The 22,632-nt window shown below is 35.7% G+C and overlaps 1 protein-coding gene across 1 annotated transcript in view; it reads right to left on the minus strand.

The window, feature by feature from the left end:
- The window catches only part of LOC149795961 (contactin-2-like), a 221,995-nt gene that overhangs the window by 96,333 nt on the left and 103,030 nt on the right, over positions 1–22,632 (minus strand). The window contains exons 7-8 of the mRNA XM_089963901.1: positions 13,686–13,958; positions 12,476–12,772 (exon numbers count right to left, since the gene is read on the minus strand). Of these exons, the coding sequence (XP_089820027.1) occupies positions 12,476–12,772; positions 13,686–13,958 (570 nt within the window). The remainder of the gene's footprint in view (positions 1–12,475; positions 12,773–13,685; positions 13,959–22,632) is intronic.

The raw sequence follows: 22,632 nt of genomic DNA on the forward strand, positions 1-22,632 counted from the left end.
TAAAAAATTTTGTTTAAAAAAAATCCCATATTAAATTCCCTTTCAGGCTAGAGTGACCCAAGACTTTTTCCCATGTTCAATTCCCCTTGAGGCTAGAGTGACCCAAGACTTTTTCCCATGTTCAATTCCCCTTGAGGCTAGATTGTCCCACGATTTTTCTCCATGTTAAATTTCCATTGAGGCTAGATTGTCCCAGGGGGGTCCTGTAATGCTAATTCCCATTGAGCCTAGGGTATCACCATTTACTACTTATACTATATGCTACTATTTGGATAAAAATACTCCTGTCTATGCTACATTTCTTGATAATGCTAAAGCCTTCAACACAGTTTGGCATAACGGGTTATTCTACAAGTTGTACAGACTTGGCATCAAAGGGAAGACCTGGTGCATCATGAAAGATTCGTTTGAGAGAGTAACAAGCTCTGTTTTATATGCGGGCAAGCTGTCCAAACGCTTCGATATTATGCATGGTGTAGGACAGGGCCGTATCTTGTCTGCCTGGTTCTTTCTTGTAATGATAGATGATTTGATCACGGAATTAGATCACACTTTGCGAGGTCTAAATCTTGTCGATCTCCACCTGCCTTGTGTCTTATTAGCAGATAACACAACTGTAATGTCTAACTCGCATCATTCAATGCAACAGCTGCTTGATACAATTTCCGACTATGCGAAAAGGTGGAGATTAAGATATAATGCAGATAAAAGTTGCACCATCTTGTTTACTAACAAAAGAACGACTGGTAGACCTTCTTTTATGCTCGACAAATCTCCAATTCCGGCAGTCAAAAGTAAGAAGTATGCCGGCATACCTCTAAAATACAACTTAAAACCAAACGACGCGATAAAAGAAGCATGTGATAAAGGCAAACACTTGTTAAACTCTTTATATTGTATTGGTATCAGAGATGGAGGAATGAACCCTCTAACAAGTCTGAAGATTTGGAAAAGAATTATTCTACCCTTGGGGTCCTATATGGATGTGAACTATGGTCAGGTATCACAAACTCGAATATAGAAGAACTTGAGTTATGCCAGAGATATGCAGCGCGACGTATGCAAGCTTTCGATAAATATTCGCCTACGGAGGCAACAAGTAGTACCTTAGGACTCTGGTCAATGGAAGCATACATAGATAGGATGAAATTGCTCCTTTTCAACCGATTGTGTAAGGGCGATTGGACTTTTATCTGGAAAAAGATTTTCATTATGCGCCTATGTCAGTATCTGAACAACCCGCTAAAACAGACGGGATTTATACCTGATATTGACAAAATAACTAAGAAATATGGTATGGGAAGTGTTCTTTTAGACTATGCAGAAAGAGTACAAACTGAAGAAAAACTCATCTGGAATCGACATATTACTGATATTATCCAAAACCATGAAGAAACTACCTGGAGAGCAAATATGGAACTAAGGGATGATTTAATTCACTTCAGAAACATTCATTTGGACTTAAAACCAAGTAGTATATGGTTTCTTGGGCGTAAATTTCCTTCCATGTTATGGCCTCTCTCTGAAGTAACGAAACTATATATCATGCCAGTTGGTAAAGTTATGGTATGCAGACTCTGTGGAAAAGAGACTGACGACAGAGCGAAACATCTTATTTTAGGCTGCGAAATGCTGCTTGAGGAACGAAACGTTTTCTTTGAGAGAGTGATTGACTCTTTAGAAGTGAGAGACGGGTTAACTTATTCAATCAAGAAGACGATATATTGTTGGAGACACTTCTTGGAAGCAGGGTTGACTGCATGTCGTCTATTGACGATGATGTATCAGATAGGCTCATGTTGGTGACCGCAAACAGCATAGCTTCATTCTACAATAAAATGTGTGCCCTACTATCAACTAACATGCCCTAACATGATATTAAAAGTAAGTAGTAAATTAACATTAAATATAAACAATTAAAGGCCAAAGTCTTCTTGTCAAATCCGCAAATTTTGTTGTATGACAGCTGTTTGTGCGTGCGTTTATGTATTTGTTTATGTTTATTTCCAAGAGATTTCTATATGGTTTTCTGTATTTATATATCTCATTTTGTAAACGCATTAGTTGACGATGTATATATCATGCCTGCCTTCTCGTCTATGTGTCTCATAATCCTATGATATGTATAATATGTATCTTAGCAACCTGATATACTCTTTGTTGTAGAGGTAACTAAGTCATTTAGACAGTCAGTCATAGATAAATGCATGCACGCACACATACGCGCAAACAAGTATATATATGCATAAATACATGCGTCATATGAAGAAAAGAAACTACATATAGAATTATACTGTTATAAGTTTTTCATTTCATTTTCGTTGCTATCTCGAACTTAATGTTAAGCACATAACACTATAGACGTATTAACTTTTCGAAATATTATCATCATCAAGCAACTGTTAAAAGATCAGTGCCATGCTCCGCCAAATGATTGCAGATTTGCATAATTGCAGGTATTGAGATATTTCGTTTTGTCAATACGGTAGCTTGCACAGTATTACAATTGTATTACTACTGTATCTTTGTCACTTTTCTGTTCTATTTTATGATCTTGTATTATCCTGAATTTGTTTAATCTGATGTAATCTCTTTTTAAAGAGGAAATAAAGTCAGTCAGTCAGTCAGTCAGTCAGTCATACAAGGCAGCCAGGATATCTGGTGAAAAAAGAACTGATAACGCCCCTGGAAGGAACCACCGATACATGGGATGTAACTGGCAAGCTCTGAGGTATACTCACGTTGTTCAAGCAGACTCGAACTCACACGAAATGTTGGGTGATACGCACGAGTACTCTGTACGTCTTGGACCCCCCATACATACATACATGCATACATGCATGCATGCATACATACATTCATACACGCACATACATATATACATTCACACACACACACACACACACACGCGCGCATGCATGCATGCATCCATACATACATACATACATACATACATACATGCATACATACATACATACATACATGGATCTATTTTTACACAACATTTCAGATGTACAAAACGCCCTAGTTTCTGTTGCGACTGTTTTACGCAATACAGCTGACAACATTCTTCCAAAGAAAACCTTCCTGCCACACTTCAAACCTTACTGGAAATTTATTAATGTGGCTGAACTGCATAAAGAGATGAGAGGAAATCGAGCGTTATGGATAAAAGAAGAACGGCTACGTGATACACAATTTAAAACTTATGCAGAATATAAAAACGCGAAAAGAAAATTCAGAAACCAATTAAACAAGGCAAAAGACCAATACCAACATGAACAATTCAATGAGCTGGAAAAAGCTACAGAACTGGATGTAGGTAAATTCTACAGAATAGTAAGACTTCATAAGAAGGGTCAGAAACAAGATATTTCTGAACTAAAAGTGGAAGGAGAAATATTACGGGGCCCTGATTTAATTCGTGACGCGTGGCGCCAGCATTTTAAAATTTTTGGTACTGAAATGCCAGATATTCATTTGAACGACACGTTTGCAATGGAAATTAGAAACAAAATGAAGAATATCGTGCATTCTAATATTGATGATGGAGCAGATAAGGATAGGTGTGAAACCATACTACAGAAAGACATTGAAGAGGCTGTACGAGAGCTGAAACAAAATAAATCATGTGGAGATGATAAAATATATGCAGAGCATTTAATGTTTGCCTGTCAATCGATTAGTTCTATTTTGTGTAAAGTGTATAATAGCATAATTTTCTTGGAAACCTACCCCGACTACTTCAAAACTGTAAATGTTATACCTATCTTTAAAGGTGGGAAAAAGATAGACTAGATATGAATAACTATAGAGATATCTCAAACGTTCCAGGTTTTGAAAACGTATTTGAAAAAATGATGTTGAAAAGGCTAATTATTTTTAGTGAAAGGATCAATTTCCCTCATCCTTTACAACAGGGATTTCGAAGCGAATGCAGTGACATCACTGCAACCTTTATTATAAAGGAAGGAATAGCCCATTATTTAGAAGGTCTATCAAACGTTTATGCTGCATCCCTGGATAATGCTAAGGCCTTTAATACGGTATGGCATAATAATCTCTTTTATAAGTTATTCTATCTCGGAGTTAATGGAAAACTGTGGAGATTGATTAAAAATTCTTTTCGAGACGTTAAGGCCCTTGTTCTGCTCAACGGGCATCATTCGAAACCATACTCAGTCAATCAAGGGGTAGGACAAGGAAGAACGCTATCAGCATGGCTATTCTTAGTCATGATAATTGACCTAATATCCTTGCTGGAGTCAACAAAATCTGGAATACAAGTTGGTACCTTAAGTATCCCCCCTGTGTTTTACTAGCGGATGACACGTCCTTGCTATCTTCGTCATTTAGTGGTATCTGTGTTTTACTTCGCAACCTCTATGACTATGCATCGAAGTGGAGGCTCCGGTATAATGCAGATAAAAGCAATATTGTCATATTTTCGAAGCAAACAATCATGCAAGAATAGAAGTTCATGCTCGGAGATAAAATGATTCCAATAGTCTCTTCTAGAACCTAAGCTGGGGCTACTCTCTCCACAGATCTTTCTAATACTGCTGCAGTGCAAAATGCTTGTGATAAAGGAAGATCAGTATTTTATTCCCTTGTTGGGACTGGCATTGGAAAGGATGGAATTAATGCAATTAATAGTTCTAAAATATGGTCAAAAATAGTACTACCTGCAATGACATATGGATGCTAATTATGGTCCAACTTGAACCAGTCATAGGTATATGATCTAGAAGTATGTCAAAGAAAAGCTACAAGAAGAATTATAGGGCTTGATCAGCGCCCTTCTACAGAAACAACAATTAGCAGTCTTGGACTGTGGTCAGTAGAGGGATATGTAGATAAAACTAAATTAGGTTTCTTCAATAAAATCTGCAGAGCTAATGGTTCACTAGCATGGAAAATTATATTCAACAGAAGAATTCTTGACTTCCTGATGTACGAGAGCGAGAGTGTAGGTTTTGTTAAAGATATATATCGTGTTCTTTTGAAATACCAGCTTGGCGTTTTTTTCCACCTATACGTAAACACCCTATATTCTGTCCCGAAACCAGTCTGGAGCAGGAATATTGAAACGTCAGTTCACTGCTCCGAAGAATCATTGTGAAGATCTAAAGTTGAAATGAGACCTGAACTTTTACATTATGCAAGTTTTCGTACTAGTCTTTAACCACTCGCTGTCTGAAAGCTTGGTAAATGTTTTCCTAATAAAACTTGGACTTTCGCTAACATTGCCTATTTAACTATGTTTTTAATTTCAACAGAAAATGAATATAAATGTAAACTCTGCAAAAGATTAACTACAGACAGAGCCAAGAATATGCTACTATACTGCTAAACCCTAAACGACGAACGTAATACTATATTTGAAAAACTAATAGATGCAATGGACATTCTAGACTCGCACTGGATTTTTGGTTAGGAAAATGGCTCATTACTTCATATCCTTATGGGCAAGAGAGTGGGCATCTTTGATTCTATGGATGATCAATCATGGCAGGCATTCATGAGTGTGGTGGTTGATGGAATAGACACAATGTACAGAAGAACAAGACCTTGAAAACGATATATGATACTATACTTGTTCAGTAAATTAGGGAAATGGACCCATTTCAATTCGATCTTATAAATTATCTGCATGCGTTCAAAGTAAGAGAGAACTTGATAATCCATTTTAATCGTTACTGTCGAATTTAAATAATTCCAAGTCCTTTATTTTCATCTCTTAGTCTATGTTGCATATATATCTTGTTTGCAATGAGTTCTTTCACTCATGTGTTTAGATATTGCGTTTTCTTTACGTTTCTTTCTATTTTGATATATATGTGTATGTGTGTATATATATGTGTGCATGTATGTGCATATATGTATGCATATATCTATATGTGCATGTATGTGTATATATGTATAAGCATATATGGATGTATGTGCATGTATGTATGTATATATGTGTATGTGTATACATATGTTTATATTTGTGTATATGTGTGTATATGTGTATGTATATGTGTGTATGTATATACATGTGTGTATGTATGTATGTGTGTATGAATAAGTTTCTATTTATATGTGTATGCATGTGTGTATATGTGTGTATGTTCTCAAATATATGTATGTGCATATATGTATGTATATATATATATATATATATATATATATATATATATATATATATATATATATAGTGTAGTGTATGTCGTTTAATGTCAAGCTATGTCCCTATCTTTTCTTTATTAACAAAAAATTAACTGAATGAAATCTCTTTTGAAGAAGAAATAGTCAGTCGTCAGTCAGTCATACATACATTCATACACAAACACACACACACACATACATACATACAAACATACATACATACATACATACATACATACCTACCTACCTACCTACCTACCTACCTACATACATACATACATACATGCATACATACATACGTGTACAGGAGTAAGCAGTATAGAAACGAATTTCCTGAAGCAAACAAAGATAACTCAAATGAGATAATGCCCTTTTGCATTTTTGTACGTGAAGGGTATAGTTGTCAAAGTCCGTATCTTTCAGGTTGTAGAAAATCATACATACATACATACATGCATACATACATACATACATACATACATACATACATACATACATACATGCATGCATGCATGCATACATACATACATACATACATACGTGTACAGGAGTAAACGAATTACCTGAAGCAAACAAAGCGAACTCAAAAGAGTTATTGCCCATTGCATTTTGTACGTGAAGGGTATAGTTGTCAAAGTCCGTATCCTTTAGGTTATAGAAAATCAGAATGGCTGTATATCCAGATAACATCGCTTTCTTCTTATAAAACGTCACAGTGATATTCGCAAGCGAGATGTTACTGGAAGTTTCAGATGTATTGATGATGTTTGAAGAGTCTGAATGTTTAATTAATTTTAGCATCTTTACAGAAGAGTTGCTATACATGGGGATTTCTATCGTTGTAGATCTGTTTGTCTCTCCCGTAAATATATCTTGGGTTTCAGCAAACACTGGTGGTCCTGAAAATCAAATGAAATACTATGAATGTGGTGATGCAGATGTATGTTCAATAAGTGATTGAAGGATATACATTGTAAAATATTCATTGAGTTCTTTTAATACAACATTGGCCTTCAACAAATATTTGGATATTTGGCTGTTTGTGTTCCGCTATCCAATAAGGTTAATCTTGTAACTAATAAGTATAATAGTTCTACTCTAAATCGAATGTGTTAATTAGCTATTTGAGGAAAAAGTGGATCCCTATGCACTGTTGTTCCCGTCTCCAATCATAGCGACTTACATTAATATAAAAGAAAAACTGAAAGTAATCTATGCAAGATTAACACCAGTATACAGGAAAGCAGTTTAGAATTCAACGTTCTGGATGTCAGTGTCTTTAACGGGCACTCATTATCGCTGTAACAATTTGAATCAACATAACAAATAAAGATATTGTAATGAGTCACATTTTATACTTCCAAAAAATGTATATCTCCCTGAGTGTTTCAATGAACTAATGGATATCATGTGGACTTCGGCTTGAATAAGCAGATAGCTTTGGTTGAGTTTTGGTCTGTGACATGCTTTAAGAGTGATATTCCACTGTTATTTATATTTCAGTTCTATTGCACAATAGACCACTGTCCATAATTGAGGACAGGAGTTTGGACCTACCTGTCTAATGTGTTTTGCATTCTCTCTCTCTCTAAACAACACAACGCAAAGCTAATTCTTGTCTGTGATTTTATATTATATTTTAAGGTGATTAGTACTAGGAAGTAAACATGTTTACATGGATCTGAATTCAAGACATTTGTATTCCCCTTTGAGCAAAACCGGATCTACATGATGGTGTATATGTTCTTTGCTAATCTGTGGTAAGAGCCCTCGCCAAAAAAAAGTTCTGGAAAGCAATCTGATGGGAGAATGACTGTCAGCCTCATATCTGTTATTGAATGTTTATATAAAGTTAATGAAAACACAATTACTCAATCCATATCCTAATATCAATCAAGTGGAATCAGTCTTTTCGTTATGTCCTGATATAATCTAAGAAGACATAGTTATTTAAATTATTGATTGAAATTATAGTGTGGTCATTAAATTAAGTCTAGATCAATATTTTGCATTTTTTGTGAATTTTCTCTTTGTCTTGCAAGGAAAATTAATTATTTGTTGACTTTGACAAAACGTGCTTTCTCTCTTTTCCGATACATATTTTAAGACACTAGAGTTGTAAGAGAACATTAGGGGCACTCAACTAGGGATAGGTAATTCTGAAAAATATTTTACAGAAATAAAAAATTGATTTTTATATTTGAATTCACGTTCTTTCCGAGTTTTCTTAGTTCCTGTTATTTCGATTTCACATGTTTGTGAAATAAATAGCGAAATAACAAGTTTTCACAGTGTCATCTAAAGTGGGGATCTTTGTTTTTTAATCGTGCTCAGGAAGGGTTAATGTCCTAGAAAACGGACGAGTTACCTGAGCAGGCCTGAGGTTATGATCTTTTTGAGGCAAGCGTTCTCTAGCGATCAAGAATTACAAATATGTTGATCCAAATGTTTAATTTTGATCAAATAGCGTTGGGTTTGATTAACACTTTTTTATATCTGAGTCAGATAGGAAAGTAAACGAATTGCAGTTAACAAATTAAATAGAGTTTAGAAAGCTTCAGCTTCAGAAAGTATGACGGACTGCCTGAACCAGAGAGAGAGAGAGAGAGAGAGAGACAGAAAAGAGTGAGACACCGAGAGAGATCCAAAGTCAGAGAGAGAGAGAGATAGAACAGAGAGAGATAGACTATATGACGGAAGAGGAGAGAATGCAAATAAAACATTAAGGGAGTGAAATACAGTGTCCGAGCGAGAAAAGGGAGAAGCAGAGGGACAAAGAAGAAAGTGGCGTGAAACGCATAGATAGATAGATAGATAGATAGATAGATAGATAGATAGATACATGCAAATGCAAATGCAAAGAGAACAAGAAATGAAATGGATTAACGAAGCTAAAAATGGGTGATCCGAAAGCAATTTTCTCTGTTACATATAAGCTCAAATTTTGATGTCAACAGAAAACTTAGGTTAGTATTTAGTTTTAAAAATTGATATAGAGCAACTTTTTATCCATTTTGAAAAACAAACGCTTAATAAGCAATCGCCATGAGAATACATGGCATTATTATTACAAAGTGTACTTGCTGACAAAGCTAGCGAAATCTTCACTTTACCCTCGGTAGAACAGCATGCTGATTATGATGTGGTTAACGGATAGATCCTGAATGACCATGAGTTGGTACCTGATCATGGCGACAAAATCTTTAAGAATTGTAGAAAAGCAACTGATAATACCATTGCCAAATTTACATGGGAAAAGAGTGACTGTTTGAAAGGTGCCGGTCAATTAAAAGATTAATAAGGATTATGATAACCTTGGACAACACACATTAGCTGAACAGTGCCCGAATGACATCCATAGTAATATCTGCACTTTTCTGCCTGAACAAAAGGTGGACACTTTGGAAAACGCTGCTCGAATCGCTGATGACTGTTTATTGACTCAGAATGTTTTATTTGTCAATAGGTCTTCCTGTTAGCAGTTTTATTAGAAAAAATATCCCAATCTCATATTCCAAACCTCAATCATGCGGAACCTTTTGGTATTAATCTATTCATAGGTCCACTTATTGTAGGAAGAAAGAGGAGATATTGTATAGTGCTACACATTTAAAAACAAGAACCATAATAAAGGCAAAGCTATCACACATTCTCAAATTTCTAAGACGTCATGGTCACAGCCATGGATTGAAAGTAATTCGTTGGTTGTGTCATAACTAATGCAATTTGTCTTTATTAGGGAGAATTATGAAAAAATTACATCAAACGGTTCTATATCACTTAAAGGTGATTATGCCAAGCCAATCCCTAATAAAATATTAATAAACCTTTGACTTATGTTAGTCTTTTATAATCAAGAGCATCTAATTTATCTTTCTCCACGAAATCATCTTCTAGTGTGGGTGTTCTTATTCAGTAAGTAGAATTTAGATACATTAAGGTTCCCCTCCAAGTTTGTCATCACACTTAGTCTCAGGACATGCACAGTTGAAAGAGTGAATTCGTTAGGCAATGAAGACGTTTGATATTCTCTAGGTATGGCTTAGCTGGCGACAAAGATTGGGTAATACGCTTGTAACTGACATGTCTTGTTAGTCCTATTGCAAAGGAAACCTTTGATTCATATCATGCTTACCCTGACTGTGGTGCTATCAAAACTATAGCAAAACCAGCTTTTGAGAATAACGTTATTCAGAAAATTATTCCTAGAACTGGCACATTTATTGGTCAGTTTTTATCAGGTCACATTTGTTCCTGGTATTGATCAATTTAGGGAATTGATTACACTGATCCCCTTTGGCATACTCATGTTCTCAATTCTAGCCAAGGTGACATACGAAGATCACTGTTCATCAAACAAAAACAAGATCCCGCGATCTGCTGTTTGTTTCAGGGGGCTATTAGCAAAACTAAAGATACACAAGTTCCAGTTGGTTATTTTGTGTACATTGGAGGTCCATATGACAAAGTGGAGATTACCGGCGGTACGCGCCGCTGACGCGTGGTCAGTGAGCTTTAAAATGATTGTTTCAAAGTCATATCGACAAGAAATGTTTAATCTATCCCATGAAACTTCCTAGGGTGGTTATTTAGAAGTTAACAAAACGTATCGCTACATCTAGGATAAATTTTTTTGGCCAAAAAATAAAAGTGATATTTATCAATACTGTAGATTTTGTCATATTTGTCAAATGATAGGAATCCCCAATGAGAACATATGTAAGGCTCGTTTGCAACCTGTCCCTGCATTTGACAAACCATTTAGGAAAATAATAACTGTTCACATAATGTATCCTTCCATGAGATTTCCAGAGGCTATTCCTTTGAGAAAAAGTAAAATTAAAACCTTAGTAAAAGCCTGTATTAAATTTTTGACACAGTTTGGCTTTCCGAAATCTACCCTATGTGATCAAAGGTCAAATTGTTTTGTCTGGAATATGTTTTTGTTCCAGACATTGGTATTCCCCCTGAGACAAACCTTGATGCTAGCTTACCTTTTTTGACTACATAATATGTTATGGAAAGGACTTTGATAGGTCAAGTACCCTAGTTCTGCCATTCTTCCTTATATATATATATATATATATATATATATATATATATATATATATATATATATATATATATATATATATATATATATATATATATATATATATATATAATGATAAACAGAGTTACTCAATCCGTATCCTAACACCAGTGTAGTGGAGTCAATCATTTCTTAATTTTCAGCTATCATTTGAGACAATTTATGTATTTAATTGGTTTCATTTAAATTACACATTTTTCATTGATTTCGGACTAAATCAATATTTAGGATTTATTGCGAATTCTTCAAGGACATTTTAGACTATATCATTGTGATACACCGAGACCATTAGCACATCAACATTATTCCAGGTTATTGGTACATCAGCAAATTGCAGATTGGAATTCATTCGGAACATCACCGTAATTGTATTTGAATCCTATACCTCAGAAATTATGATACAATGTTACGATCATTTTGGAATTTAATTCACAATAATGTAAGATCCGTTTTTAAATTGTACCTTTTGTATTCTAGGAAAACGTAATCTTTTTTGAATGTTTCAAAACTTGTTGTATTTGGCTTTTCTATGTGACTTAGTTCAATGAAATAGATTTGCTCATCATTGTCACAACATTCAAGTTCGTTTTAAAGCCATATCAAACTTTATTTGTGAAAAAAATGAGACATAATACCGGTTTCCCTTCTTTCCATCAATGATGACACGATATTTCAGCAAGATAACTCTACAATTCATACACTGTTCCAAGCAGTTTAATATATTCCTGCTAATGGCAAGTAAAATAATCGTTTTGCGTACAACTAAGCTACGATATCTAACGGAATTGGAATTGATCTCTTTTCTGAAACGAACAAAAGGACATTCGAAATTTGAATCATGCAAAATATCAGTCTCGAGGAGTCTGATATGTGCTTTTCATCACGTGTCATTAAAGTGTACATGTTTTGTTTATACATATCAGTTTGTAGGCTTAGAGAGAAACTTGTTGCTATATTGATAGCATCGTCTTAGCTATGATACGCCAGACAGGCTGAATAAGAATCCTTCCGAAACATGCCTTCAGATGGTTTCATTCAAACTGAATAAGTGGATGATGGGAGCAGCAAATATAAATTCAATGAGACAGTTACCATTGTTATATTTGTTTGCTATAATATCATTACTTGAGATAAAAAAAACTAGATATAAACCTATTTATTATCATCGCTTCATTATTCATCGAACAAATTTTTCTTATGAGAGGATTGTGAAAATAAAACCCAGCCCCTTACCTTGAATATATATATAAAAATAAGCTGTTTGGTTTAGCTGTCCATTGAGACCAGTGACAGAATTGTCCACGGTGCATGCATACAGTCCCAGATCTTGGATGCTGATGTTTGACAAGGTGATGGTGGAGGAATTTCCCGTAAGGGTTCCATTCAGTCTCCTAATCTCTGTCTCTCCTACCATATGGATCCATTCGTGAAATGTGTACTGTGGTGGTTCACCCTGTGGTGTACATTCCAACGTTGCAGATGTATTAAGTATGGCTGACCCATGTAATTTAATCATTACATTTGGGGCGTCTGCAAATTAAAACAATATTGCTTCACGTCATTGTTTTTCCATAAGAATATATCAAAATGCTTAATTTCAAATCATGATTGAATCATATATTGAACAGTAGTTATACAAACATATTACATATTGCAACATGCTTGGCGTTGTTGTTCATGTCCAAAAACTCATCCTTGAAAAATTACTTATAAATTGGCACATCATGCGATTATTTACAACATGATTTATAATGTTGATGTGAAGAAAAAATAAATTTTTACTAGTTAGAAGTTTCAAAAGGCACTTTTACAATATATTTCCCAACACAGAAAGGTGTTTTCTTTGATTAAACGTCATTTTCAAAAATTGATTGGAACTTAGCACTGAAATATTTGCATCTTGTCTTATGTAGAATGTTCGTATTCTATTATTTGCAGTTTATGTGAATCAGCAATAACTCTTCGATAACATTCATTTGGCGAGTTTTCAGTCATGCATTTCTTTACTTGCTTAAGAAAAAATTCAATTAGGCAATACAAAAAAAACTTTATAAAATTAACTTTTTATTAGACACATACCTATTAAGGTAAAGAAAATGAGACGCATATTTTAGTGTTTATGCAATGAGGGTACACACATTTATGCCAATGTCCTGCTACAAAATAAGTTTCAATTGCAATCGCAGATGTTTCTCGTAAAATTGTATTTTACTGTAAAAGTGTACTAGTTAGCTCTATCCATTTAATTTGGTTCACTGTTCGTCTTTCTCATACTTCACACAATATCACTTATCAATAACATATTCTGATTTATGTTCAAATAACCATTCATCATTTATGGAACAACTTGTACTATTTCTTATACTATCATTAACGGTAAATTCATGGAGATTCACAACGACACATTAAAATACGAGGATGTGAGGATTGTTTTGAAACGTACATTTTATAATCACTTTCAATGATACAGTGGATTTCCTCGTCTGCCCGAGAAATGTGTTGTAAGCTGTACAAGTATATAGTCCAGTATTATTCCTCTTGACATCACCCAGTACAAGAGTGCTTGTGTTCGTTATCGTCATGTTGTGTCGTTGCCAATGATAGGAACAATTTGGATTACATGTGGCCTTGCAGACTATATCTACTGCTTTGGAGACCTCTTCCACTGTATAAAACGATGAATGGGTGCTAAGACTGGTGCTGTTACCTGGACCGTCTGTAAATATATAGAAAGTAATTCTTTTTATAAAAAAATGAAAAGGCTATATTTACACCACGGGCTGTGAGGTATTTTATAATAGATTATAGTCTGCATCCTAAAAATTAGAAGGTATATATTGCTACAATCTTGTAGTTAAAAGGGTAGACATCGCAAAGGTAATGAGTGCCAGGAACTATGATGCGTACTCAGTCGGTAATACCTATTGGATTATTATACTGTCATTTTCTTGTTACTTTTCTATTACTGATGTCTGTTTTTGGATACTTTTATGATTTCCCAAATGATTAGTGAAGCTCTGATGTTATTTGAAAATGTGAAACTATGAAACTTGTACATATCAATGGAAGTCATTGGATATAAGACATAGACGAAACACATATATAACAAGTCTTAATAGTAGAAATGAACACATGCATGAATCGACGGTTGTGTATTGTTTTTTAAAGTACAGCATACCTTTAATTACTTTGTTTCTTGTGGAGTATTCCTTTATAATTAAACCTTAGATAGGAAAACAAAATCAAAATATTATAAAAGTTACTGCATTTCGTTGAGAAAATATGAACTCGTTCTTTTTTACTAATACTGCACTCCAAATGTCATGCAATATTATTCAGTTAAAACACACTCGTCATATTTTCCCATACAAATGCAGTAACATGTACTTGCTGGAACAGCTTAAGATCTTTACTGACAGTCATATCAAACCATCTTACAATAGGGCGTCAAAGTGCGATTTAATTTTCTGTCTAAGAATAAACGTCAGTTTAACGGAAAGGCTTGCGTTAGTGCATTTTCTGTCTTGGTTACATTTTGGTTGCATTTTCGTGATCTCCTTTATGCTGACAACTCATCTACCTCTGAACTGTAAACTTAAATGATGATATTGCCACATACGGCTCTGCAACTGGAATTCTGTGCTGGCCTCTATTTTATGTTGACATATTATATACCTTTTATCACCCACAGGGATCATATTTGCTAGGTTGGTCTTGTCTTGTGGTTTGCATTAACTTCTTTCTTACGACGATGTCTTTGAGGCTTTTGATTTGAAGTAGGCCATTACTGGTTTGTTCAGGAGGATTAACGTTAGTGTGTACAAGATTCCCCAATTGTCCAGTATTTCTGGGTGATTTTATCTACAATTTGATTATCAGCGTGGTAGGTCAGGATAAATGTCAAATGTCCTAGAAACTTAAAAGCTATAGATCTTCACATATCTGATTGAATGATAAATCAGACGGAATGAAGTGCCGAATGAAGTGCAGAATAATTCTTCACATACCTGATTGAATGATAAATCAGACGGAATGAAGTGAGAATAATTCTTCACATATCTGATTGAATGACAAATCAGACGGAATGAAGTGCAGAATAATTCTTCACATATCTGATTGAATGATAAATCAGACGGAATAAAGTGCGGAATAATTCTTTTCTTCTGACCATACCCTCAGTAATGTAACACTAATAGCAACTGCTCACAACCCCAACTGGAGTTTGGAAACCAGGAATGAAAAGGAGTCTCACTGAAACCAAGTGGCTTCAACTAAGAAGCCTATATACAGGTAAATGAAATCATTATCTGTTGACAGGCAGGACATTTTTCAAAAATTATTATTTTGTTCGTCTCTATTGTCTTAAAAAATGTTAATGAAAATACCAAAATCACGTTTTGTAAAATTCACAAACAAGTTTGTTTTCTGGAGTAAAAAATTAAAATTTAAAAAGAGAATACATCATATTGAATTCAAACCCAAATAGTCAAACACCTTCTATCACAAGTACAAATAAACAGAGTTCCAATTAAATTCCACATGTATTCCAAATAAATTCCAATACTGAATGCGCTTTTACAGTTTGTTACATGCTAATCTGCTAGTTGTTTGGAGTGTAGTGATGTGCCAATAGTCTTTGGATTATTACAATATTCTAATCCAAGATGTACTTGACTGAATTCACTATATTTCCAAATGAATGTTCCAGTCCACGAAAATTATTGAGCACTTTGTAATTTAAGTGAATAGAATAGTGAATAAATAAGTCCACCTAAATTTAACACTGAACACAATAGGATCGATTCTGCTGAAGATGATGATGCAAGAATGGGCAATTCATTAAGTAAAATCATTATATCAAATCCTAAAACACAATAATAGAACCAGGATGAGGGTCATGAGTTAATTTTCAGAATATCAAAAATTGTCATCAAGACAAACTCAATGACTAATATTATAATGAAGCAGATGAAAAAAACATCAGGTAAACCAGTTTATTTTTCTCCAAATCCTACACTCCGATATAGAGGAACATTGATATTTATCTCTATTGATACTGATCTTTATATTTAATCTATACTAACAGAGAAATACTAACTATGTATTGAGTTGTTTAGAAAAGCAATGTCCTAGTCAGGTAGACTGTGAAACTAAGTTTGGACAAGGCCAAATATACAATGCAAATATAAATATAACATATAATCATAGAGGATAAACTAGCAAGTAATACAAATTAGGTATACACTACACTTTCAGTTTACTCAATAGTCAATTACACACCTGTTGCTACTGATTGAAATATATAATATCCAGGATCTAGTTTTTACGTTCACACCGATATACAATTGCAGTCAGATGGTAATATTGTTTATCATTTGTAGGTCGATATAAACTAGTGTACATTATTATCAGCCAAGTTGAAGAAAACAAATTAAATGTTTACGTAACCTTTTGTAATTTCAATTCTTTTTGTGCTTATCACTGCGGACAAAAAATGTATCGGCTGCAAAAGATAACTTTATTTGTGCATGGTTGTTTTTGCAGCCGACACATTTTCTTTCAAATAATTCTCTAAATTTGCTTAATAGATTATTACTCCTATAAAAATGAAATATCCGGGATATAGTCCGCGCATACATAAATGTACATACAATAATAGATGTCGTTATGGCTCATCAATTTCTAGGTCAATACTGATATGTTCCAGAAATAGCAACAGTCTGAAATAAACTAGTTGACACATAAAAGAGTTAAAAAGTTAAATATCTGAAGAAAAAAAACATGTAAAGTTTCGCAAAGGTAACAGTTTTTCAGTTGTTTTTTTAAATTGTTTGTCTTGTTTATGTTTTGTATTTGTCTTTGAAAAAGATTCTTTAAAGTCTCTGGATCCATTGCTGGATCCAGTACACTTGAAAGGATTGTTATTCACCATATGATTTGGCCCCCTGCGGGTCCGGGGTTGTAGAATTGCCTCGCTACGTGTCGTAAAAGGCGACTAAGTAGAGGCAACCTGTTTGCCGTGGGTTACGTCCCGTGTCGGGGGAGGAAAGGATCCTGGTAGTTGAGCAGAGGCTTTCCGATGCAATACACTACTTTGGCCTCTACTTCTCTTAGACGGGTGGTCGGGATGGACCCGGTCTCGACAAATCGGCTGGTCACGCCGAGCCCTAGGAAGTCTTTATTTACTCTCTCACCTACCTTGTCTTTCTCCTTGTATCTCTCTTGATACCATCGTTGCCCCTATAGACTTTTCCTTTATCTTTGCCTTTACTAAGTCTTAGAAGACTTCCTAGAAGGCGGTGGCTTAACGGGTCAATCGGGGGGTAATTTTACCGACCCTAGAAATTGGCGACTTCAGGGTCAATCAAAGGTAATTTTATCAACTGAGTATGGCATCTGTGTATCCCTGGCACTTGAAAAGTGTTCCCTTGTTGGGCTCCTTGGTGGGTGGGGAGCACGGGTGCTGAATTTTAATTTAGCCAAAACGGATATTTCCAAAAATATCAAAATAAACGTACGAAAACTTTATCTGAATCACCTGACGAACCATGTAGTGTGGAGTCATTTCCACGCTTCATGGTCATACAATAAAAAGATGCCACGAAACCGCTTACATTACTCTCTCCGTTTGTGATCGAGAAAACAATTACAGGTTTGATTGGAACACCAAAGAGTGTCAAAAAAATGAAATCGGGTTGCCTTCTTGTGGTGTGTGAACGACGAGGTCAGACAGACAATATCAGAAAAATAAAAACTTTCTTCGATATTCCACTGACCTCATTCACTCACACCACACTGAATACGTCCAAAGGTGTTATTCGTTGTCACGCCTTGGCTGGAGTCAGCGACACTGGTATCATTGAAGGAATGAAAAATTAAGGTCTCACTGCAGTGTGCAGAATACGTATTAAACGTAATAACAACGTACAGGACACCAACACCATTGTACTCACCTTCAACAAGCCAACAGTACCCAAAGTGGTCAAAGTTGGCTTTTTGCAAGTGAAGGTTGAGATCTACATTCCCAAACCCCTTCGATATTATAAGTGTCAAAATTACAACCATCACGAAGACCGCTGCTCTAAAAGCCAAATATGTGGCCGATGCAGAGAAAATTCTCATCAGGAAGCTGACTGTAGAGCAACTCCGCATTGTGTCAACTGTGGAAAAGAGCACCACGCAAATTCCAAGGATTGCGATACCTGGAAACAGGAGAAGGAAATTCAGAGGGTAAAATACACAAATAATATTCCCTACCCAGAAGCCAGAAAACTTGTACAGGCGAAAACAGCCCATCCTGGCCCATCCTTCTCCACTGTAGTGAAGAGCAATCCTAAAACAACGAAGGACGCTCAAACACAGACAGATCTACCCGATTCAACACCAAGCTCTAATACCCCCCCCCCCTTACCAAGCACAGAAAAACACGGCATCTGCACAAACTACATTCAATGCCCAAACACCGAAATCACCGAAAAGTCAAAAAAGTCTCACGGAAATAGACAACAAAAGGGGTCAGATGACCCCATCAAAGTCTATAACAGGTTTGGAGACATTGAGAGCATGGATGCAGAAGAATCTGCTTCATGCGCTCAAGGTAGCCCCAGAGGTAACAACAAAAATTCACCCCCGTACTTCCTCCAGAGAAATAACCACACAAATTGCCTCCGCGAAAGATCTAACCTAGGTCCACAATCTTTAATTTAAAAGGATAATGAAGAACACCATCATACAATGGAACTGTCGAGGACTTAAAGCAAATTACAATGATATTCTTCTGCTTTTAAACGAACATGTTCCTGCAGTATTATTTCTTCAGGAAACATTTTTGAAAGGTACGGAGAACATCACACTTAAAAACTACTCCGTGTTTAACACCTACTCTCAGAATGTTGACAGGGCCTAAGGAGGAGTCTCTGTTATTGTGAACAACAAAGCCCGTCATAGCTTCATCCATTTCAACACCAATTTACAAGCCATTGCTGTAAGCGTCACTCTACATTGAGTGATTACATTTTCCTCTATTTACTTACCACCAAACACTAACCTAGTACCAAATTAACTCGACAATCTTGTCCAACAGCTTCCCGCAACCTTTGTTTTACTCCGGGATTTTAATGCCCATAACATTTTATGGGGATCAGATCATATAAGTGACAGAGGTCACAAAGTTGAAGACTTTATTTCTAGACACGATCTGTGTCTATATAACACAAAAACACCGACATATTTACACCCAGGCACGGGTACATACAGATGCATCGATTTGACAATTTGTTCTCCTTCGCTGCTTTTGGACTATGAATGGAAGGTCGCTGATGACCTTCACAGCAGCGATCACTTCCCAATCTCCCTTGTAAATCATAACTCTACAATTGATGAAGTAATTCCACAATGTAATTTAAAAAGGCCAACTGGGCCAAGTCTGGAACACTGTAAAACTAGGCTGAATGAGGATACAGTTTTCATTCTTAACGACCCCATTCAGCATTTTACATCTATTTTAACCGACATTGCAGAATAATCTATTCCCAAGTCCTCAACAACTGTAAAAGAACCCTAAAACCTTGGCTCAAAAAATAATGTAAGGAAGCCATACGGCAACGCCGAGAAGCCTTGAAAAACTTTAACAATCATCCGACGCCCGAGAATTTAAGTAAATATCGTATTCTCCCGGCAAAACTCGCCGCACAATCAAAGAAAGTAAACGAGCATCATGGATGAAATATGTTTCCTTTTAAAACTCTCGTTCCTCAATTAAGAAAGTTCGGGACACGATCCGCAAAATAAACGGAAAGATAAAACACAATTCTTTTCGACATCTAAAACTGAACAATGACAATTTTAGCTCAAAACGTGACATAGCAAATGTTCTTGCTGATACATTCTCTAAAAATTCCTCATCATCTAATTATTCCGAAGCCTTTCAAAAATTGAAAACTCAAAAAGAAAAGTCACTTTCACATCCAACAACTCGGAAAGCTACAACCAACTGTTTTCACTATCAAAACTTATGGAGGCTTTAGACAAGGCCCATGATACTTCCGCTGGGCCAGACAAAATACATTACCAGTTTTTAAAACATCTTCCTGAATCATCTTTAACATCTCTTGTGAAACTTCAATGATTTAGGGATTACTTGTAATCTACCTAAAATATGGAAAGAAGCAACAGTAATACCAGTTCCCAAACCCGGTAAAGATAGCGAAGATCCTACCAACTATCGACCTATTACACTCACAAGCTGCATGTGCAAAACAATGGAACGAATGATCGATTCTCGGCTTGTATTGTACCTAGAAACTAATAATTTAATATCCCCTTTCCAAAGTGGCTTTCGTTATGGACGGAGCGCCAACGATCATCTGGTTAGACTAGAAATATTCATTCGCGATGCATTTATCACGAAAGAACATTTAGTAGCCGTTTTCTTTGATTTATAAAAGGCCTATGACACAACATGGAAGTACGGGATACTAAAAGACCTGCACGATCTAGGTCTGAAAGGCCGTCTGCCCTCTATCATATCCAACTTCCTCTCAGACACAGAATTCAAGGTACGAGTGGGCTCTACTCTCAGATTTGCACGAGTAGGAGATGGGTCTGCCCCAGAGCAGTATTTTATCTGTGACACGTTTCAATATCAAAATTAATAACATCACCAAGTGTTTGACTCCTGGTATGGATTGCTTACTATATATTGATTATTTTCTCATATGTTATCGGTCAAAGCATATGCATACAATTGAAAGACAACTACAGCAAAATATCAACAAGATTCAAAATTCAGGTCGTTAGAACGGCTTCAAATTCTCGAAATCAAAAACGGTATGCATGCATTTCTGTCAATTCCGACGACACCACGATGAACCTAAACTCATGCTGGACGCAACACCTATTCCAGTTGTTGAGGAAACACAATTTTTGGGTATTATCTTTGACAGAAAACTGACTTTTATTCCACACCTAAAAAACTTGAAAGTCAAATGCTTAAAAGCACTTGACCTACTTAAAGTAGTAGCGCACACTGACTGCGGTGCTGATAGAAAAGTCAACCTGAATTTATATAGAACGTTTATTCGCTCCAAACTAGACTATGGTTGAGTTGTGTATAGTTCAGCCCGAAAGTCATATCTTAAAATGCTTGATCCAATTTATCATCAAGGAATAAGACTGGCTCTGGAAGCATTTGAAACATCCCTGTGTGAAAGCCTTCTAGCTGAAGCGAACGAACCACCGTTATCGCAACGTAGAGAAATGCTTTCCGCACAGTATGCTCTCAAATTAAAATCAAACCCTCTGAATCCTGCTTTTTCGGCTGTTTCTCAACCCAAATACAAAACTTTATACGACAATGAACCAAACGCCATACCTTCCTTTGGCATTAGAATATCATCCAGCCTTGACACTATAAATATAGATCTTTCTACAATTCAAAAAAACGTCTATCTCCGAAACACCACCCTAGCTAATTAAACAACCAAAAGTACTTTTTACGCTACACGATGGAAAAAAATCCGAAACAAACCCTTGTCTGCCACAACTCTTAGCAGGAACTCTTCACCGAATTTAAAAACTACACAAGACTTTAAAATGATGGATCAAAGGATAAGGAAAAGGGTGCTGCAGCCTTTGTTTGTGGGAATCACACAACGCAAGTTCGCTTACCAAATGTAACATCAAGTTTTACAGCCGAAATCAGAGCAATAGACCTTGCTCTGCAACATATAGAAAAGAAACATTTTAAGCAGTATCATCTTCTCCGATTCGCTATCAGTACTCCAGTCACTACACAACAGAAAACTGGAGAACCCATTATTGAAAAACATACTCGTTAAAAATACCGAGCTGAGTGTCTCCCACAATATAATATATTGCTGGTTACCTAGCCAGATTGGTATTAAAGGTAACGAAAAAGCAGATCGCTCTTCTAAAATGGCCCTTACTCAAGAATCATCTGATTTTAAAATACCGTATACTGATTTTAAACCTTGTATCAGAAAGTTCTTTCGTCAGATGTGGAAGGCATCATGGAATGATGCCGTGAATAACAAACTTCATGCAATCAAGCCAACTCTAGGAGAATGGACTCCTTCCTACAGAACCATGCGTAGGGAGGAGGTAGTCATTGCAAGAATCCGAATTGGTCATATTTATATCACCTACTTCAACATACTGAAAGGTGATGACCCACCAGAGTGCATTTCTTGCAATGAACCATTCACTGTTAAGCACTTTATAATATAGTGTTTTGACCTGAACCTACGCGCGATCGTTATTACATTGTGCATGACATGAAAGGACTTTTTGGTACTATAAACATCACTCGTATTATAGAGTTCCTGAAAGCAGTAAATATTTACTCCAAACTCTAACTTTTATGCTGTCAC

This window comes from Sinohyriopsis cumingii, chromosome 7, assembly GCF_028554795.1.
Source record: "Sinohyriopsis cumingii isolate HCF-2022 chromosome 7, ASM2855479v2, whole genome shotgun sequence".
In the NCBI taxonomy this organism is placed as follows: Eukaryota; Metazoa; Mollusca; class Bivalvia; order Unionida; family Unionidae; genus Sinohyriopsis; species Sinohyriopsis cumingii.